General features: G+C 36.1%; 1 protein-coding gene across 4 annotated transcripts in view; it reads right to left on the reverse strand.

The window, feature by feature from the left end:
* SMYD3 (SET and MYND domain containing 3) overlaps positions 1-20,119 on the reverse strand; it is a 552,423-nt gene that overhangs the window by 440,068 nt on the left and 92,236 nt on the right. For 3 of the 4 annotated variants that reach the window (XM_036277707.1, XM_036277710.1, XM_036277709.1), the window contains exon 2: positions 9,142-9,205. In XM_036277707.1, the coding sequence (XP_036133600.1) occupies positions 9,142-9,205 (64 nt within the window). Of the gene's footprint in view, positions 1-9,141; positions 9,206-17,384; positions 17,491-20,119 lie in introns of those variants that run through there. The other variant, XM_036277708.1, reaches the window with a different exon arrangement.

A 20,119-nucleotide genomic window follows, 5' to 3' on the forward strand; every position in this document is an offset into this window, starting at 1 on the left:
AAAGTAAACTGTGTTTTACATACTCACAACTGTAAACCTACTTTTGCCCCAGCTTGTATTTTCATGTTACAGTATTTATATTGATTCAGAACATAAACTAATGAACTAAACCAGTGCTTCCCAATAGGGATAATCCTGAGAGTTCTTTGAAAAATTTATAGAGGTACTTTTAAAACAGTGCTTGGGGAGCACCATGGGCACTTAGTGGCCAGGAACCAGAGATGCCGGACATCCTGTGTAGGACAGTTCCATACAATGAAGAATTGTTCCAAATCCAATATGACTTTTAAATGGCCAATCACACATTCTATAAAGGTGATGAACTACAAGCCTAGAACTAAACCTCCTTTCATGTATGTAAACATAAAGCTTGTTTTTACATAGTATTAATAGCACTGAATTTTCTAGGTAAATCAAGGCAAGACTGTGTTTTAAGAAGTTTAGCTTAAGTTATTCAATATTTTACAAAAGCATACCACTAAAGGGAACACCATTTATAGTTTGTGCATTACTAATAAAACACATTTTCTAATCTGCACATTGTACTTCCCTTTTCACAGTGACTCTTACAGGTGCATGTACATGAGTTCTTAATTGTCTTCTAGACTAGTCATCTTGAGCAGTTATATACTAAAATACATATTATTTAATAGTAAGTTGTAATTTCCTTTCTCCTTTGTTTCAGTTATGGCATTATATTGATACTCAATTCTGAAAATATGTAACTAGTAGATTGTATTACCTATGAAATTAGAGACTGAAATAAAATTGTCACAGAAAGGTAAAGTTGGGTCTGAGAGAGTTGATAATCCCAGATCTAGAACAATGCTACCCATTTACACATCACACACACACACACACACACACACACACACACACGTAAAAAAATTTTTTAACTGATCTGAGAGAAAGGGACAGTGATAGGGTGAGGGGGGGAGGTAGAGAGGGAGAGGGAGGGGGGAGGGAAGGGGGGGGAGAGAGAGAGAGAGAAACAACAATCAGTTGCCTCTTGCATGTGCCCCAACTGGGGATCGAACCAACTACCTGCCTATGTGCCCTGACCAGGAATCGACCTGCCATTTTTTGGTGTATGTGACAAGGTTCCAACCAACTGAGCAACACTGGCCAAGGCAATAAAAATATTTTTGAAAATACACAGCCTGGGCCCACCCCAGAGATTCTGGCAGCAGCAATGAGATAGGTAGGATCAGGTATCTACATCATTTTTTCATCACTGTAGTGGATCCCATTTGTAGCTAAGGTTGAAAAACCACTAAACTAGAGTAAATTAAAAAGGAGGACATTATATATGTTAAATAGATGAAACAACAAAACACTATTCTATACTTATCATTAAACTATTGCCCTATGGAATGAACATTTTCTAATACTGAGGTAAGGGAAATGTTTCTAAGCAGGACAGAAAACCCAGGAACCATAAACAAAAAGATGTATATAGTAAACTACATACATAAAAATAAATCACTTTTGTACATCACAAGGAGAAAATCTAATACCACAAACAAGGTTGAAAGAGGCAGTACAAACCAGAAAAACAAAATATAAAACATGTATGTAGTCAGTATTAAATATCTCCAAACTACAGGAGGTCTTTAAAAATAATTAAGAGGATGAATATTTCAATTTAAAACAACAACAAAAAAGTAAAAGGACATGAATAAAAGATTCATGCCTAAAAAAGAAAAAAACCAATAAACAAAAACTACAAACCACACCAATGACCAAAGAAATGCTAACAGAAATTAGATAACATAGGTGACCCATTAGTTTAGCAATGTTGACTGAAACTAACAGTATTAGAAGTGTCTAGCCTTTAGAAAAGCAGAAACTGTAGCCGTATTGGTAAAATTGTTTCTCCTAATTTCTGATGGGTTTTTAGTAATCAATATCAAAATTTTAATCTGCATATTGTTGGCACAGAAGTAACATTTATAATGCAATTAATCCTAACAAATTTATTTTTTTCCTTTTTATTAAATTTAATGGGGTGACACTGGTTAACAAAATTATACAGGTTTCAGCTGCACCATTCTATAACACATCATCAGTACACTGTAGTGTGTGTTCACCACACCAAGTAATGATGTACAGAAGAAAGTTTAAGAAAGCTCATGGTGCCCTGGCCGGTTTGGCTCAGCGGTTAGAGCGTCGGCCTGCGGTCCAGAGAGACCCAGGTTCGGTTCCCGCTAAGGGCATGTACTTTGGTTGCAGTTTGTCCCTGGCCCTGGTTGGGTCCTGTGGGTGGCAACCACTCGAAGTGTCCCTTTCACGTCGATGTTTCTCTCTTTCTCTCTTTCTCTCTCTCTCCCCCCCCCCCCACTCCCTCCGACTCTATCTCAACAAAATATGGAAAAATGTCTTCAAAAAAGAAAAGAAAAGAAAGCAAGCTCATGGTAAATTTATTTAACATACTGAAAAACTGGTAATTTTTCCAACTTTTCCTAAAAGGAAAAGCTATTTTTGCCTTTTTCCTTATCCCTTCCCAATACTGTTTGAATTTTCACAAATATCATGTATTATATTTATAAATAAAACCAAATATATTACCCTATGTCTAGTAACTGATTTGAGGAGAAACATTTTTATATGAAAGAGAAAGCAAAATTACTGTTTAATAAACACAACTTTTTAATGTTTGTTTTGGAAAATCTATAACTGAAAGAATCATTTAACTGTATTAATATTTCAATGTTAAAAATGCTTCAGTGAATTCTTTTGGTAATGTCAATGAAATCTTTTGTAATGCAAAGATTCACTCAGTAAACTGTTAACAATTTAGCTTTGTTTATGTCTGATTTTCTTAAATAAGCATACTACCAATTATGTGCATCTTGCATGTAGCAGGTGTTCAACAGATAACTCATCATTTATTCTAAAACTAGTACCATTTAGGAGATATAATTTGCTGTATATTTATCATTGATTGTTTGAAATTAAGGCCATCCAAAAAGAAAAAAAAAAGTAAAATCCCTAACAATTATTTTTTAACCAGCATGTCTTGATCTTGATTGCTTTAGTACAAAAAGAGAGGACTGATACTACAAAAACAGAAAATTAATTTACTTCTCCATTCTTACTCAAAATAACCTTTGTGCTATTAACATAATATTTCCCTCCCTCAATAATACATTTAAATACTATTAAACACTGGGTTTTGGTTGAACTAAATACTCATTTTTGAGTAGATTATTATTATAAGGGATGAAATATGGGAAAGGTCAACACACATTGAGCATGGTTTGGGCAAAAAACATGATTCATGACTCAGCTCAGCAGACATTTATTCAGGAAGAGGAATGAACTCAAGGGTCTCTAAGGCAGCCTCTCAATGATTAAAACCTATAATTTTGTAATATCCATTCCTAAGAAATATCTGAATTATGTCAAAATAGGTTAGAAACCTGCCCATGTTAGGTTTACATAGAAGTAACAATTTGTAATGGTATTTTCCGTAGATGTTGGGTCACTAAGAATGAAGAAATCAGTTTAAAATATGTTTAAAAATTATTTTAAGCCAGCTTATTCAACAATTCTATTTGTCATTAATAATAACTAATTATTAATCATTAATAACTGAACATCTATGTGAAATAGCATCTTTTTTTTTTTTTTTATCCTCAACCAAGGACATTTTTCCATTTTTTGTTCAGATAGAGTGGGAGGGGGAGAGAGAGAGAGAAACATCAATGTAAAAGGGACACATCGAGGGGCTGCCTCCCGCATGACCCAACCAGGGCCAGGGACAAACTGCAACCAAGGTATGTGTCTTTAGCGGGAACCAAACCCGGATCTCTCTGGACCGCAGGCTGACGCTCTAACCGCTGAGCAAAACCGGCCAGGGCATGTGTTTTTTTGTTTTTTTGTTTTGTTTAACCACATATGCAAGACCCACTCCACTCACAATCAATCATCTCCAGAGGTTTCCTATGGGCAAAACTTAGGAGAGCTGAGTTGACGTGCAACTTACAGGGGAAAAAAGGATCAAATAGTTTTTCATTCACTTACAGACTACTTAATAGCAAATAAATAATATCTCTTTCTTTATGCCTCAAATGTAATCCAATATTGAATTACAGGTAGACAGATAAAGACCTGAAAAGCTGGAATCCGCAAAAAGAAAACTGGAAAGCTAAGCAGGTTGTCTAACAAGCTACAGTTGACTGACAGGTATTGATTAAAATCTTACATAAGCCCAGCCAGTGTGGCTCAGTGGTTGAGCATCGACCCATGCACTAAGAGGTCACAGGTTTGATTCCTGGTCAGGGCACATGCCCAGGTTGTGGGCCAAATCCCCAGTGAGAGGCATGCAGGAGGCAGCCAATCGATGTTCTCTCTCATTGATGTTTCTATCTCTCTCTTCCTCTATCTCTAAAATCAATAAAGAAAAAAAAAATTTTAAATCTTACATAAAATCTCCTTAGAGCGTGCTGGAGACCTAGTGATAGACATGAGACATCACTTTAAAAGCTTCTGGAATGCTGTATCAAATGTAGAACAAGAGCACCTTCCCACTAGCCTTAATCAAATTAGAAAGATTGGGCCAAATATAGAGTGAGTCGGGAGGATGGTCATAGGGTAGGAAGTTGACAGAAGAAACAAAAATAAATTGTTACTTCTTAGGACAATGGGAATTACAGTCTCCTGGTTAATTGAGAAACCATGTAACAAGTAACATCAGTGCCCCAAAATAAGTCAATCATCGTCTAATGCAGAGTACAGGTCAAATCCATGCTGCTACTTGTTTTTATAAAGTTTTCCTGAAACATAGCCACATTCGGTTTACATTCCCTAATTTCATACTATGACAACAGAGCTGAATAGTTTAGACAAATCTTATGGCCCACAAAATCTGAAATATCTTTTATCCAACCCTCTACAGAAAGTTTGCCAACCACTCTGATCTAGTAAGAGATTATATCAAGATGGAATGACCTCACTGATATTTTTGGCCAAAAGAGCAAAATAAATCCTCCACGTCTATGGACTTCCAATTTCTTCGAAAGAAACTTCCATGCCAGATTAGTTTAAAGTCAATGTCGGGTTTTAGCTGAACATGGCAGGTGAAGGTGCATGCATTTTATCTCGCCAACACAAGTAATTATCAAGTTTTTCATTCGCAAAGTGAACTAGAAGGGTCATCAAGGGATGAGAAGTTTAACCTCATTTCTGTAGGTCAGCAAGTGGGGGCAAGAGGACAGACTGCAGGGCAGAAGAGGCCTCAGAGGGCAGTTGCCTTCAAAGTCTGGTGCTCAGGAAGAAGGAGGGGCTGCAGATGGAGTCTCAAGAACGATTAATATACAGATGCCAGCCGGTCATGGGAGTAGATGGGATCACTCACCAGGCAAATGGAAAGCAAAAAAAGAAAATCTTAGATCCCCAGAAATATTTAGAAGTAAATATAGGGATGATCAAATAATTTTAACTTTGATACAGTATTCCCTTTTCGTTTACAATTAGATATAAAGCCAGCTTCTCCACAGAACACTCTGTCCCATCAGTCTGAAGCCTGGCACAGAGCTATTTATGAAATGAACAAAGGGCTTGGCTTTCTTTATTATCACCACTTTGGGTATGATATTCTAGAAACTAACTTATTAAATCACTCTATTAAGTGCTTACTAGTGTGGGATTCATCAAAAATGAATCAAATCATTCTATAACTAAGCATAATATATAAGCCCAAAAATATGATTCACGTTTTTAAAGAGGCCTATAATTATCAACATAAAAGAGCCTCTCTCTGTTAATATAGTACTTTTTAAAAGTATATAAACTGCAGTTTGATGCAGTACCCAGCTGTTAATTTTGCTTAGCAATTAATTCAATTAGGAATGTGCACATTATGAACCAAATTAAATCCAGCTTAGGTGAAATAATAATTTGCAAATTTATTTGAAATTGATTTGCTATCAATATTGCAAATTTTAAGAATGCTTTTTTTTTTTAATAAAAAAGCTTAACCTGCTCCTCCCCTTTGATCTCAAATCATCTGTGATGTTCTGATCATGCCAACAGAGAAATAAGACTGGTTCTCATATATAACCCCTCTATACATTACATGACACCTCATAATAAGGTACACACAGAGGAGTACAAAGTCACTGATGAGATAATATTTTGGCCAATATCAGAAACAGTACTGTACACAGCAGTAAATGTATCCCTATATGTAGGCACTATATTTGAAGCACAGACTAACAGTTTGGTGTTTATCTGCCACTCACAACACAAACACACAGCGATTACCTCTGGAAAATAGAAATAGGAATGACGGAAAAAAGCTGGGAGAAGACTTTTACTTTTTACTCTGTATTATTTTATGTTGTGTTGATTTTTATAATGAAAATGCAGCCTTCTATTGCTTATGTTTAAAAATAAAATGTGAAAACCGATGGTACTGATACCATCCTTATGGGACAAGGGACATTATATCCTGTACTATCTCAATAGCCTCTCATAAACAACTCATTGATGGCAGGGCCCCACACATCAAATGCTAAGCTAGTGAACCAAAGTTATGTCCCCCTAGGGTAAACATATTATAGATTTTATGCTACAAATTCACATCTTCTATATCAATTTCCATTCCAAGGGTTTTGCCTCCTGTTCATTACTGTTCATAGTTCAGTTTGTCAGTTTAATTTTGGGCTGCTTTGTAGGTGCCCGTAATAATTACAATATTTAATGCTGTCCCTCTAGGTTGAGCTAAACAGAGCAGTTTAAATGCATATGTTCTGGCCAATTTTTGACTCCCATCCCACCTCTACATGCACATCCAACCCCCACACACATATAAGCAAATGCACTAGCTGGTATTATATATTGTATCTTTCATCATGCTAGGTTATTTCCCATCACCTCCCACAGTATATCGGATGGTGACATTATTATTGATGCTACAGTAAACAGCTAATATATGTGGTAAAAATACATGGACTATAATGAATCAAAATGACATATCCACCCACCACACTCCCTCTACTCATTCTAATCAGATAGAGGGTTGCTTTTTTCCTCCATTGTACTGCACAAGGATAAAGTAACATGAAGGGAAAACACTCATAAAAATAGAGGAAAATAAAGGTAAACGTTTAGGTCATTGAGAACAGAAAGGAAGTTCATCTAAAAGATTTGTGTCAGGTAACATGTTAATTCATCAATTCTGTATGTCGTCTTCTTAACTTGAAGTCTCCCGAAACATGTAGCTCTGTTTCATATGAATAAAATAGCCACATCATCACCATAAAACAGTCTTTCTAGAATTTGTAGAAAAGCATGGGTTTGTTACTACTATTGCTAATGATCTTACCCAAATCAGGTGTCTTTAACTTTGACAGAATTTTTGGTTTACAAAATGAGGTAAACAATCGTTTAATTATTCTTCATATTCCCATTTTTTATTAGGAAGGTGTTATTTCTAACCTTTTATTTTTATGTTCCTTGGAGATACAGTGCATCCTTATTAAAAATAAAACAAAAAGCCAGAAAATACAAAAAAAAAAAAAGGAAAATAATACCTAATTAGAATGTCAGAGAAAGAGTGAAATTTAGGGTTAAAAGAAAAATTAAAAGTCTAAATTCTAACTGCCTGGGTTCATTTCTCAAACTCCAGAGCCTACTAGCTATAGGATGTTTGGTAAGTTGCCTGCTATCCTATACTTCAGTTTCCTTATTATAAGTAATATGAGCATAATAATACTGACCAACCCTCTCAAGATTCCTGTAAGAGTAAAGAGAAAAAAACAGTGCCTGGTACATAGATGTCTAATAAATATTAGCTCTTATTAGAAAACTGAGGTCCAGAAATTTAAGTCTTTTCTCCACGATAATTTAACTAGGTAATGGCAGAATTGTCATGAAAATTTGGGTCCTCTGAGTTTTTTGTATGTTTTGGTTTCTTTTCTATTAAGACGACTCTATTTGTAGCCTGGAGAAATTACTTTCAGGAGAGAAAGTAAAATAGTAGAAAGTCCCTCAGATAAGCATGGCCTAGATTTGAAAGAAGAAACAAAAGAACTTACATGCATATATGCATAACCAATGGACACAGACAACAGTGCAGTGAAGGCAGAGGGTTTGGGAGCCGGCAGGAGGGTGTCAATGGGGGAGAGGGGGAGAGGAGGGAAATCTGAAATAGTTTCAACAATAAAGATAAAGAAAAAAAATCTTGAGGGGCAGTACCTGCATACATGGAAAACACATACACATGCCAAAATAAGAAGCAAAAGGATGGTGGAGGGTGGGGAACAAGCAACACATGGAAAACTTCCACTTAGACTTTTCATTATAACAACTCATTAGAGCTTAATTACATTTATTAGATAATTAATCAGAAGGTTAATAGTAAAGGTCATGTTGAATGTTAATTACACATCCTTTAAAGAATTTCAAAGATGTTAACAGCAGTACTCTTGTTGACTGTCAGTTGTAAATTAACTCAAACTCTTGGAAGGCAATTTGCCATTATCTTTAAAAATTCAAAATGTATACATCCTTTTACTAATCAGTACAACTGAAAAGGAGTTATCCTACAGCTGATTTGTGGAAGTGTGCAAAAGTGTGCACAAAAGGATGCCCAGTGCATTAATGGCAATATGAAATATTGGAAAATAGTTAAGCATTCATTAATGGGAAACTTATGATTGTGGTGTATTCATAATGGAAAAAGTGAAATGTTACCAAAAGGTCCTCTAGATTTATTATTAAATGAAAAACAAAATCAAGGTATATAAGAATGTGTGTCAGAACAGCCTTTATCTGTTTTTTAAATAAAGAATATAGATATATGAATATGTGTACACAAGAAAACAAAAAATGCTGCGAAGACACAAGAAACTTAACAGTAGTTATCTCAGAAACAAGACTGAGGTCAGGAGGGTAAGAAGATGGAAAGGAGTAAAAATTTACTTTTCTTTCATGATATATATATTATATATAATTTTACATTTATATTATATATATAACTTTTTATCATATACATATATTATTTTAAAACTGAAAGAAAAAAGGTTAACATAAGGCAAAGATGGTGAAAAACAGAAATAGGCCAACAGGCATCACAGAGGACAAATTGCAGAGTTAGAGAAGGTGAAGGTTTCCCTCAGAGCTGGGCATTCTTACCTGACACTTAGCACTACAGTATTTGGCAACTCGGCATTGAGAGCATCGCATCAGCTTTTCCTTCCTGTTAAAAAAAGAAATTTCACATTAGAAAATGAGAACCATATCTGGTTGAAGAAAGAAAACATAAATCAACATATTGTCACCAACTTGTTCTGCTCACTCCATCTGTGTGGTCCCTTGAGATTTTGATTTTTGCACTGATGAATATCTTTCACCTTCAATGTGAGACATGCACATAATGTTTTTTTACAGTGATAAAATATATATAACATAAAATGTACCACTTGAACCATTTTTAAGTGTATACTTCTGTATGTTAAAAAAGATAATTCAAGGGACAAAATGGAGTCATTTAAGCTAACCCCTTATCATATGGAGACTTGACTTAATTACAGTTTCAGCTCTCCCAGAAATAGAATCTTACACCAGTCAATCATGGACCACCCAATCAGCACAAGTCAGGTAATCTTCCTGACAAACCCCTGCCATCACTGAAAGTAAAGTGACCTTGCACTAACCACCCGTTTCTCATCTAGTGCAACTTCCCTGCTCCTGCTCTCTTCCACCTATAAAAGTCTTTGATTTTACAGCTCCTTAGAGAGCCTTTCTATCTGCTAGATTGGACGCTGCCCAGTTTATGAATCACTGAATAAAGCTAGTAAGATCTTTTTAATTTACTCAGCTGAATTTTGTTTTTTAATAAGTGGCATATTTGTCTTGTTATGACTTCCTACATTATGCTTTCCTTTTTGTTGATTAAATTTAATTCAATTAGAAATTGGTAACAGAAAGAAACCCAGTAAAACCTCACAGCATGCAAAATAATTTAGACTTTCTTAATGACTTACTACACCTAAAAACTTTAAAATTTTTTTTTTTTTTTTTAATCCTAACCCGAGGACATTGTTTTGATATTTTGTTCAGACAGAGTAGGAGAAAGGGAAGGAGAAAGAGAGAGGAACATCGACGTGAAAGGGACACATCGAGTGGTCACCACCCACATGACCCAACCAGGGCCGGGGACAAACTGCAACCGAGGTACCTGCCCCTAGCTGGAACCGAACCAGGGTCTCTCCAGACCGCATACTGACGCTCTAACCGCTGAGCCAAACTGGCCAGAGCTAAAATGTTTTTTAAGGTCACATTTGCCCCTCAGTGGAGCAGTTTTGAAATGAAAGTGACAAATAAAAATAGAAAATGCTTTTAAAAGGTGATTTGAAATGAACTTTCCGAGTACATCTGTCTTTTCCCAGACACAACTGCCAAAATGCCTGGCAACCCTGAATATTTAATTTTACAGAATACTAGAGGGAATAAGAATGGAGTCTTCCACTCACTGGGTGACTCCTTCACTGAGGTACACTTAGTGACTTACTCCTGTGATCTTGATCCCATCCCTCTCCCTGGGTTTATTTCATCAGCATGTGGTACAGGGCCAAGCACATAACAGGTGCTCAATGAGTAATGAATGGGTGAATGAATCAGGTAGATTAGTCTAATGATAACATTTATAAGACCTTTGTAAAGAGAAAAAAATTGCCAAACCACAGTCAACTCTCATTCAGCACTGAGGACTATACACATATATATCCCTAGTCATAGAGGGAAGTGACTACAAGAAACAGTGGCAAAATTTGAGTCATAATATCATCTTAATATATAAAACAGTATCAAAATGCCATTTCTGCCTCCCTCAAAGGACAAATCATCCAAGTGGAAAGGGCACATGAGAAAACACTGTCCAACTTAATCCAAGAAAAGATCCATCCCTAGGTGGATATGCACACGAGTTGCTGGTCTACAACCATCATGGATGAGCATCTCACCTTTCTCCCTGCCCCTCTGCCCATGAATCCCTGCTTGGTTAATCTACCAGAATCTACAAACAACTCCTGTCAGCAAAACCCTCACCCTCCTCTGAGGCCACAGCAAATACCAACACTTGTTTCTACAACTCTGTCCTGCATGTAACCTTTTATTCTCCTCTTGATATCTACAATGCACAAAGAAACAGGTGACAGGTATGGTAGGAAAAAATTAGGTTAAGAAGAAGATAAATGTTTTAAATAAAATTAAATAATCTGATGAAATGGGTATGATTACTGTCTGAAAGTAAACATTTTGAGGTGTCTGCAGGCATTTATAGGAGAACCTGATCAAGTAGAGTCCAAAAGAGATGATGAAGAATGGGAAATGTTTTCACTATACATGTGTCTCATATAAAGTATTTTCTTCTGAGTAAAATGGAAAATAAAATATACCAATTTTTGAAAATATTATAATATGGAAATACATGCTCATTTGCCATCATATATATCTTCTTTGGTGAGGTGCCTGTTTAAATCTTTAGCCTATTTTTAATCAGGTTGTTTTCTTATCGTTGATAAAAGTTCCGTTCATATTTTGGATAACAGTCTTTATCATGTGTGTCTTTTGCAAATATTTTCTCACAGTATCTGGTTTGTCTTCTCATTCTCTTGACATTGCCTTTTGCAAAGCAGTTTGTAATTTTAATGAAGTCCAGCTTATGAACTATATCTTTCCTGGATCATGCCTATGGTGTTGTAGGTTGACTCATATGCTATCTTCTAGGAAAGCAAACAACTTTTCCAATTGGATTGGTTTTTACCTTTATTTTTATTTCAGAAAATAAGAAAATCTAATTAATTAAATCACTCCTCCCCAGCATCACATTCTAATAATTGTTATCCTTTGTCGTTCAGGGAGGGGGCTACACTAGTAGAAAAATGACTGGTTTTTTTTATCGATCTTATTAGTATTTACCTAAAATATTAGACAAACTGACTCACATAACAGGTAACTGATAAAATCAGCAATCTCTATACCTCAGAAACTAAATGCTAACTTCCTTAAAGAATGAAGTAAAAAACAGCTACATATTTCTGACCAATATATACTGTGAGAGACCTCCCAAGGACGTTTAAGCCCACTGTACACAAACCTAACGACACAGACAAGGCCTTGCTGTCAGAACCAGGCAGGCAGGCCTGACAATATAAACATACAGCAAGGCCATATATCATCTGAATATGTAGTGTGTGGCAGAGGCAGAGCCTTAATCTTCCCACCAACCTTTGAAATCCTGCTTTGAACTTGACTGGACCACAGGTTTTGATACAGAGGTCAGAATATATCAAAACAAGAAACCACCAGTATCAAGTACTCAAGCCTGAGCCCTACTGCTGTCAAGAGATTGAACAAGAAACAGCAGCAGTCCAGCCACAAGTTTAATGCTGCTTTATTATTTATTAAGATGACAATTTAGTTGCTTGGTGAATAGAACTGCCAGGAACAACCAGTCTTAACACCAAAAAAACGGTTCAAACTCCTTCCATTTTAAAACAAAACAGAAAAAAGAGATAAACCACAGAACGAATATGCATGTATGCATAACCAATGGACACAGACAACAAAGCTGGGTATGGGGGAGGAGATGGGGAGGAAGGTGTCAATGGGGGAAAAAGAAGAAACATCTGTAACAAAAATAAATTGATAAAAATAATTAAAAATAAAATAAAACAAAACAGAAGACTGAATTTTTACCACTATCCCCAAGCAAACTATGACCAAATATCATGGATCTTAAAACATAAGTATTTTGAGTGAGGCCAACTTTAAATATAATAATATACAAATCTATATATTTGGCAAAGTACAAGTACAGCAATATGTCATTTTGCTCCATCCCCAAAATGTTCAACGTTGGCCAAACAGCAACCCCCATAACCGGCATCACTCATGCAGTCCTATGGGAAAATATTTTTTTCTATTTCCCTTCAGCCTGAGACAAACTGACTCTTTTCAAAGAGTCGTTTAAATTGCCCCAAGGGGTTCTCTAAAAGTAGACAGTGCCCAATCGTGGGCTGTCAGTGTGCCTTTGAAAAGTTCCTCCATTTTATAAATGGACCATGTGCATCATTACTTCATGGAGACCACCCCTGTGAGAAAGGGAAGGGGACCCCAATCACTGGCTCTACACTCTGCCACCACCTATAGAATATGAGCAAGGACAGCAAACGTCAAGAGCCCGCAGATGTCAACACACATATGTCAGGTATGAGATAGGGTAGAAGTAACTTTTAAAATCTGATTTTCAAATTACAAAGTAAGTAAAATGTATAAGGTAGTCTACCAGGGAAAATGAAGATGTTTGGAGCAAGTAAGAGCTTGGTGAAGAAAGAGTCTGCGTGGGAGAATGACTGTATCTCTTCATGTAGGGGCCCTAGGAACACACTCCAAAATATGAGATCCTTTAAGCATTCTTTAAGATTGGGATGAATATACATCTAATTGATACAGATATATTGGACTCTGCAAATCAGGCTTTACAGACATTTTTACATATGTGTCTCACTGCTACCACATGTCTCCGTTTTTCTTGATCCTATACTCTTCAGAAATTTCAATTTTACCTTCTCAGGTAACTAAGTATTTACTATTCAAAGATGATTCTTTCCACAGGCCCACTTACTAATTACATCTCAAATAATAAAGCTCTCAGTTTCTGCTCTTTCTTATCACCCTATTTGGGTCATCAGAGAACTTCTGAATCAGAACTGGATAAATGTCATTAACAAAGATGGACACTCTACTTTCTGCATATTGGACTAATTCAGGATAACGTTCATAAAACTAAAGAATAAACTATTATGCAATCTTAGTTTATTTTGATATTTATAAGATAACCAGTGCTTTCTTATATTCATCAAGTATAAAAACTGTACTTAACCAAGTGAGTAGATAGCACAATATTTCTTTAAAAAGTATGGCTGAAGACAAGGTAAAAAGTGTGTCCCTGTGACCCCAATCTTCCAGAGATTATTGGGAATGCTTAGAATGTATGCTCTCCTGGGAAAACTGTTCAATTTCTGTGGACACAATCCATAGCCTATACTAACTTAGTGGTCTCATTAACTACTTGAGATGTAGTCTGAGCTGGAAATCTGCCTCAGAATACAGGAGCTATTCTAAGATAAGCCCTAAATCCTCCACACACTCATTATCAAAAATAATGGTGGTTACTGCCAGGTTCTCAAGAAGGTCATGGTCTAGTAGAAAACACATACCTATGTATAAAGAACTATAATAATGTATGGTAAAAGCTATAATAGAGATATATACAAGATGCAGTGATGATGAACCCTACTTAAGAAACACTTCACAAATGAAATACTTAGGAGGGTTCTTAAAGGGTAAGAGTTTTCCACTAGGCTGATAAGGAAAAGCAAGGACATTCCAAGCAGAAGGAAAAAGCATGTGCTAAGGTGCAGAGGCATGAAAGAGCATAGTCCATCCACTCAGGGAACTCTAAGTAGTCTAGAATGACTGAGCGTGAATAGGGGAACACTGAGGGCTGAGATTAATTGGATGGGCAGAAGCAAAAAGGAGAAGACCAGACAAGAAAAACTGAGAATGAGCTATGCACAAGGGAGAAAGGAAAATAAGTAAGATCACTCATAGAAGCCAGGAAAATAGAGATTCAGCCTGGACACAGCTATAAAATAGATGGACTCAAACTAGATCTAATACCCAGCCTTCTTTCTACTATTAGTGAAAAAACTGATTCACACATGGCAAACAGCCTAGCATAACCAATCATATAAAGGACTAATTTTGAGTTAGTTGTAGATTTTCTTTTGGATTTGAATTATACATATATTTTAATAGACTTTAAATAACCATTATTGAAAAATGGAACTGTGAAAGAGAAACAAAGGTGAGAAAGACATATGCTTACCCCTAGGATCTTATATTCTACCAGTTTATGAAATCATTTATGGATTTCTAGCAATATGTCATCCTATAAACTCTATTACAGAGACTATATATGAGACATTTGATGTCCATAAATAAGATACATTAATATCAACTTTAAAACTACTTGTGTGAACAAACATAAAAGTCAAGCATAGAAATTAATGATTTTGATCTAAAAATCAATATATTCATTTATGAATTTATGTAATGCTCTCATGGCATCCAAGAATTCAAAACTCTGACATCAATAAGCCATTCAATAAGACCACTAAAATTAGTCATTTTTATGCTATAATTTTCATCTTTTTTTCTTAGACTGCTTTTCAAAAGAAATAAAAGGCAAAGAAACCCCTCTAAGATCAAAAGCTATATATATTTTTCTAATTGATACATTTTAATTAAATTTATTGGTGTGACAATGGTTAATACCTCATGTGTTTGGCCAAAAGCTATACATTTAAGATATATAATCCTGAAGATAAAGGTCAATAACTAGGTGACTAATTTTAATATGATGTTATCAGTTTAAGAATGCATTCATTTACTCATCAATAATTATTTATTCATCCAGATATCATAATAGGCAGTGGAGAACAAGCACAGAATGAGACAGAAACAGCACTTGCCTTCACAATGCTTAGTCTAGCAGAGAAATATTTTGTTTTTTTAATCCTCACCTGAGGATATTTTTTCCATTTATCTTCAGATAGAGTGGAAGGGGGAGAGAGAGAGAGAAACATCAACCTGAAAGAGACACACACTGACTGGCTGCCTCCGTTCCACACGACCCCAACCAGGGCCGGAGACTGAACTGCAACCAAGGTACGTGCCCTTGACCAGAATAGAGCTGGCAGGGCCGATGCTCTAACCACTGAGCCAAACCGGCCAGGGCTAGCAGGGAAATAATTTAATAAGAAACTATAACATAATATATGAAGTGCTTTTTACAAACAATCCTTGTAGTTATACCACAACCACTAGCATTTTAACATTTCCTTTCAAATATTTGAGCTATTCAGATAATTTTAAGAAACGATAACATGGTTGTCATCAGTCATTAACTGTGCTATTTAATAACTGCTAAAAGTATGCTACACTATAGTTTCCTAGCCATTTCCGAAAAATTAATTCTTGCCTCTTTCAGGCTATTGCAGTTGAAATAGAAAACTTAAGATAGTTGAAAAAAAGTAAAACAGCCATGGAAAACAGTATTAGCCACATGATAAAAGATCCAATGCACTTTATTTAATTATCCTAGGCACACAAAAAAAAAACGACTATGGCCTGGCCAGTGTGGCTCAGTTGGTTGAAGCGTCATCCCATACACCAAAAGGCTGCAGGTTCAATACCCATTTGGGGCTGGTGCAGGAGGCAACTGATATTCTCTCTCGTTCTCTCTCTCTCCCTTCTTCTCTCTAAAAATTATAAAAATGTTTTAAAATAATTTTTTGGATACATGGTATCCAAGTACGTGTTCTTTGAAAAGCACTGAAAACAACATTCACATGGTAAGACATTATTTCTTCCCGTCTTTTTTCAGAAACACTTGAAATTTATAAATTTCACAAAATCTAAAACGGATAAGTCTAAAGAAACTGATGAATGAATATAATATTAACTTTTTCAAAAGTGTTTGGGGCAGCTAAACATCACAATTTGTTAAAACTTGTATTTCCTTAGATTAATTTAATGACCATTTTCAAAGCAAAGTTTGCTTGGAATGCTAAAAGAATTATTTTGAGGTAACCAAGGAGAGTCATTAAAATGGAAAATATTGAGACTTAAATAAAAAGATTTTTTATAATCATATCAAGTTTAAAAACTTTCCAGTAACAGTGTTTTTAAAGCCCAGTAACTCAAATGCTTTTTTAAGATTATATTATAATGTATAATAGCCTAGTATAAGAATAACCTCTCTAAACAGTAAATACTACCTTCATCATTTCTTTTTCCAAAAGAATATCCAAAAACAGAATTGTAATATTTTTATGGTAATCAGAGGAACACTAATTCAGTATATATAGGATTAACATATAGTAAATATTAAAAAGCAGATCTGGTTTATTCATCTTAATGAGTATATTCAAGATTAGATTTGCTGATTTCATATCTTCCAAATTTATTAAATACCCTAATCAAATGTGAAACAAAACTACTCAAAACCAGTTAAACAGAGTCTTGATCTGCTAAAATTATTAACAATACCATCTTAAAGATGATCCCACATCTGAGCATGTGAAACCTCTGTAATTTCAGGCCACAAATCCCTCTATCCATCAAACTAAATGGAAGGGTTAGAGAGGTTAATAGAGACAGAGTATCTGTAATAGACTTCGGCATTTCACTCCCTACTCAATATACTCCAATGGTCATTGAGCTATTTGTAATGTTCTTATGAATCAATGCTGCCTTCACACTCAAAAGAGAGGACAGAAGCTGCTGTATGAAGCAATAAAGCTTACCTCTGCAAATCCTCATCTAGCTGATGTGGTGGTGAACTCGACATGAGGCTTCATAAACAATGAAAGTGCAGGCACCACTTTAATTAGAAACTCAAACAGCAGTGCTCAACACCTAGATAAAACATGAACAAGTACAATAGCCACCTGCAAAGAGCAATGCCAATTTCCAGCCTGTTTCCCAAAAGAGGTTTTTCTCTGTTCAGCTGTGCAACCACTCAGGTTTCATGAGCTCTGGGCTAGCAGTAGTCAACAGTTCAAAATCATAGAAATAAATTTTGAATATGTACTCACATTCTATTATGGATTGTACTAGGATCATTCAAAAATGTTACAGACTGAAAACACACACACACATACACAAAAACAAGTTCTCTCATTTGCTAGGCTGGCACCCCATTCTATCCTAATTCTCATTAAAGAAAAAAACCCTCATCTTGCAAATTGCTGATAAACCAGGACCAAGTTATTCTATTTATAGCTGATTTAGGGTGATCCTGGGATTACATGGCTTTTTTGTTCATCCTTGACAAAAGGAAAATTACTAGAAGAGTAAGGACTACAGAACTGGTTAGCTAAGTCACAGCCCAAGTCAGGGTGTAGGGTCAGAATGATTTAGATAGCAGAACAATATGCGGGGGCCTCGAACCCCAAATTCCTTTTGTTCATTTTCCTGGACTTGTCTGCCTTGAACTTGAATTTCCCTGGTGCTATGTTTACTTTGTTCTTTTAAGTGACAGAGCCAAACCTCTTTCCATTTATGCTTTTCTTCTCCTTCTGGTCATAAAACTGTGACTGTTCTCATCAGTCCCTTATACAGAGAGCATCAAGGACTAGGGTCAGAAAAACTCAGTTGAACATTTTGCTCCATCTCTTACTAGCGGCATGATCTTGGAAAAGTTACTTTTCCTCTCTCTGTGTCCATTTCTTCACTATTAAATGGAGATAATAAAAGCTCTCGCATGCCTGATATGAGAATCAGACGAGATGACACATGCGACAGTTGCAGGTGGCCAGAAAAGAATACAGGGGTGGGCAAAAGTAGGTTTATAGTACCACTGTGACCTTCTCTCTGAGGTAAAACAGCTATCGTGATCATCATGACCTGCATGTTGTTCTCCAAACAAACAACTGTACACCTACTTTTCCCCACCCCTGCATGAATCAGTTCTCTTCTCTTCTCCCTATTCTCCAGACCGCAGGCGGGCGCTCTAACCGCTGAGCCAAACCGGCCAGGGCTCTTCTCCCTATTCTCAATGCATCCTATATTCCTGATCCCTGGATAATCCATGCCCTATCCTTGCTACCTTCAAATAATAATACAACAGAAAATATAATCAACTGAAAGAACATGTAACTAGGAAACAACCCAGAAATCCACTCACAAAAGAGTGGATGAGTAAGTTATGGTATGTTCTATACAATGGAATATCATAAAGCATTGAAAATGAATCACAGCCACATAAAATAACAGATTCATCTTTAAAATGTAATGTTGAGTAAAAAATCCCATCAGACTACATTCAGCAATAATACCATTTTATAAAACTCAAGAGGAGGAAGATATAAATTTTATTTAAGCATACTTCCACTAAGCACAGAAACATCTCAGATACCCTGATTCAAAGTCAACATCTTCACATCAATTCATTCATGTTTGGGTACACACCTGAACCGGAATGTATACTTCTCTATACATGGACACGCCAAACACAAACAATCTACTTCTGTTCTAATGCTGTTGATTTTTTGAAACTAAATCAAGCCAGCAACATATGCTACCCTTCATTTACCTACCTGTTATTCAAGTCACAATGATGGAAATTTTATATCATAAAAGTTCTCCATATACCATGGCAACCACAGCTGTTGAGGTCAGCAGCATTTAGTTCTCTCGTGTTGAGGCCTCAGCTCAAGATCCCATCTGTGCTGACTTCAGGCTGAAGGGAATAAATTTCCTCCAGCCGTGAAAACTGAAACATATGCTGCAATAATTAAAGGTGTCTTGAGCTAGTGCAGCAGGACCAGGCATGCTGAAGCCAGTGACCTCTGAACACACCAGAGGACTTCACAAGGGGCACCCACTTGCTAGACAAGATGCTTCTGAAGACATGGCCCCATGGCCTCCATATCCAAAAAAGCAGAAGTAGGTCCCCTTACCAATATGTATTATGGCTACACCTTACAGCAGACTCGCTCTTGTTTGAATGCTTTGAATGTGGAGTGGTAGTTTTGCAAATCCAGGAGCCAGAAAAGCAACACTGCCCCACCCCACCCCCAGAGTCAAATACCACTGTGAATATATCCTTAAGAGGAGACAGAAAAAAACCATGGTTTTAGATTGATCACCATCAGATCATCTTAAACCTCTCAGCACCTTTACCCACCCAGTAAACAAACAGAATGACTTTCGCAATCACTTGGGTAGTTCCTACGCACTCTCCCAGCTTGAATATAGTTTCCTAATATTGCTGTTTTCCTCAGCAAATCAAAGACAAAACAGGCGTCTTATCTCATCTCCCTTACCTAGGTGGCCTAGCTTTAGTTTCTTCCCCTCATAGCTAATGAGAACAAAACTGCATTACATATCTGTTTACTTTCTAATTATTCTTTAGATATAAAACTTTAAACTCTTTAACATTTAATCTCTTTTCAATGCCTTCTATTTATTACCTATAATTCAGCCAAAAAATAGGGCGGGCATTAAAAAACAGATTCCAATAAAACTAAACAAAACA

This window comes from Molossus molossus, unplaced genomic scaffold, assembly GCF_014108415.1.
Source record: "Molossus molossus isolate mMolMol1 unplaced genomic scaffold, mMolMol1.p scaffold_m16_p_23, whole genome shotgun sequence".
In the NCBI taxonomy this organism is placed as follows: domain Eukaryota; kingdom Metazoa; phylum Chordata; class Mammalia; order Chiroptera; family Molossidae; genus Molossus; species Molossus molossus.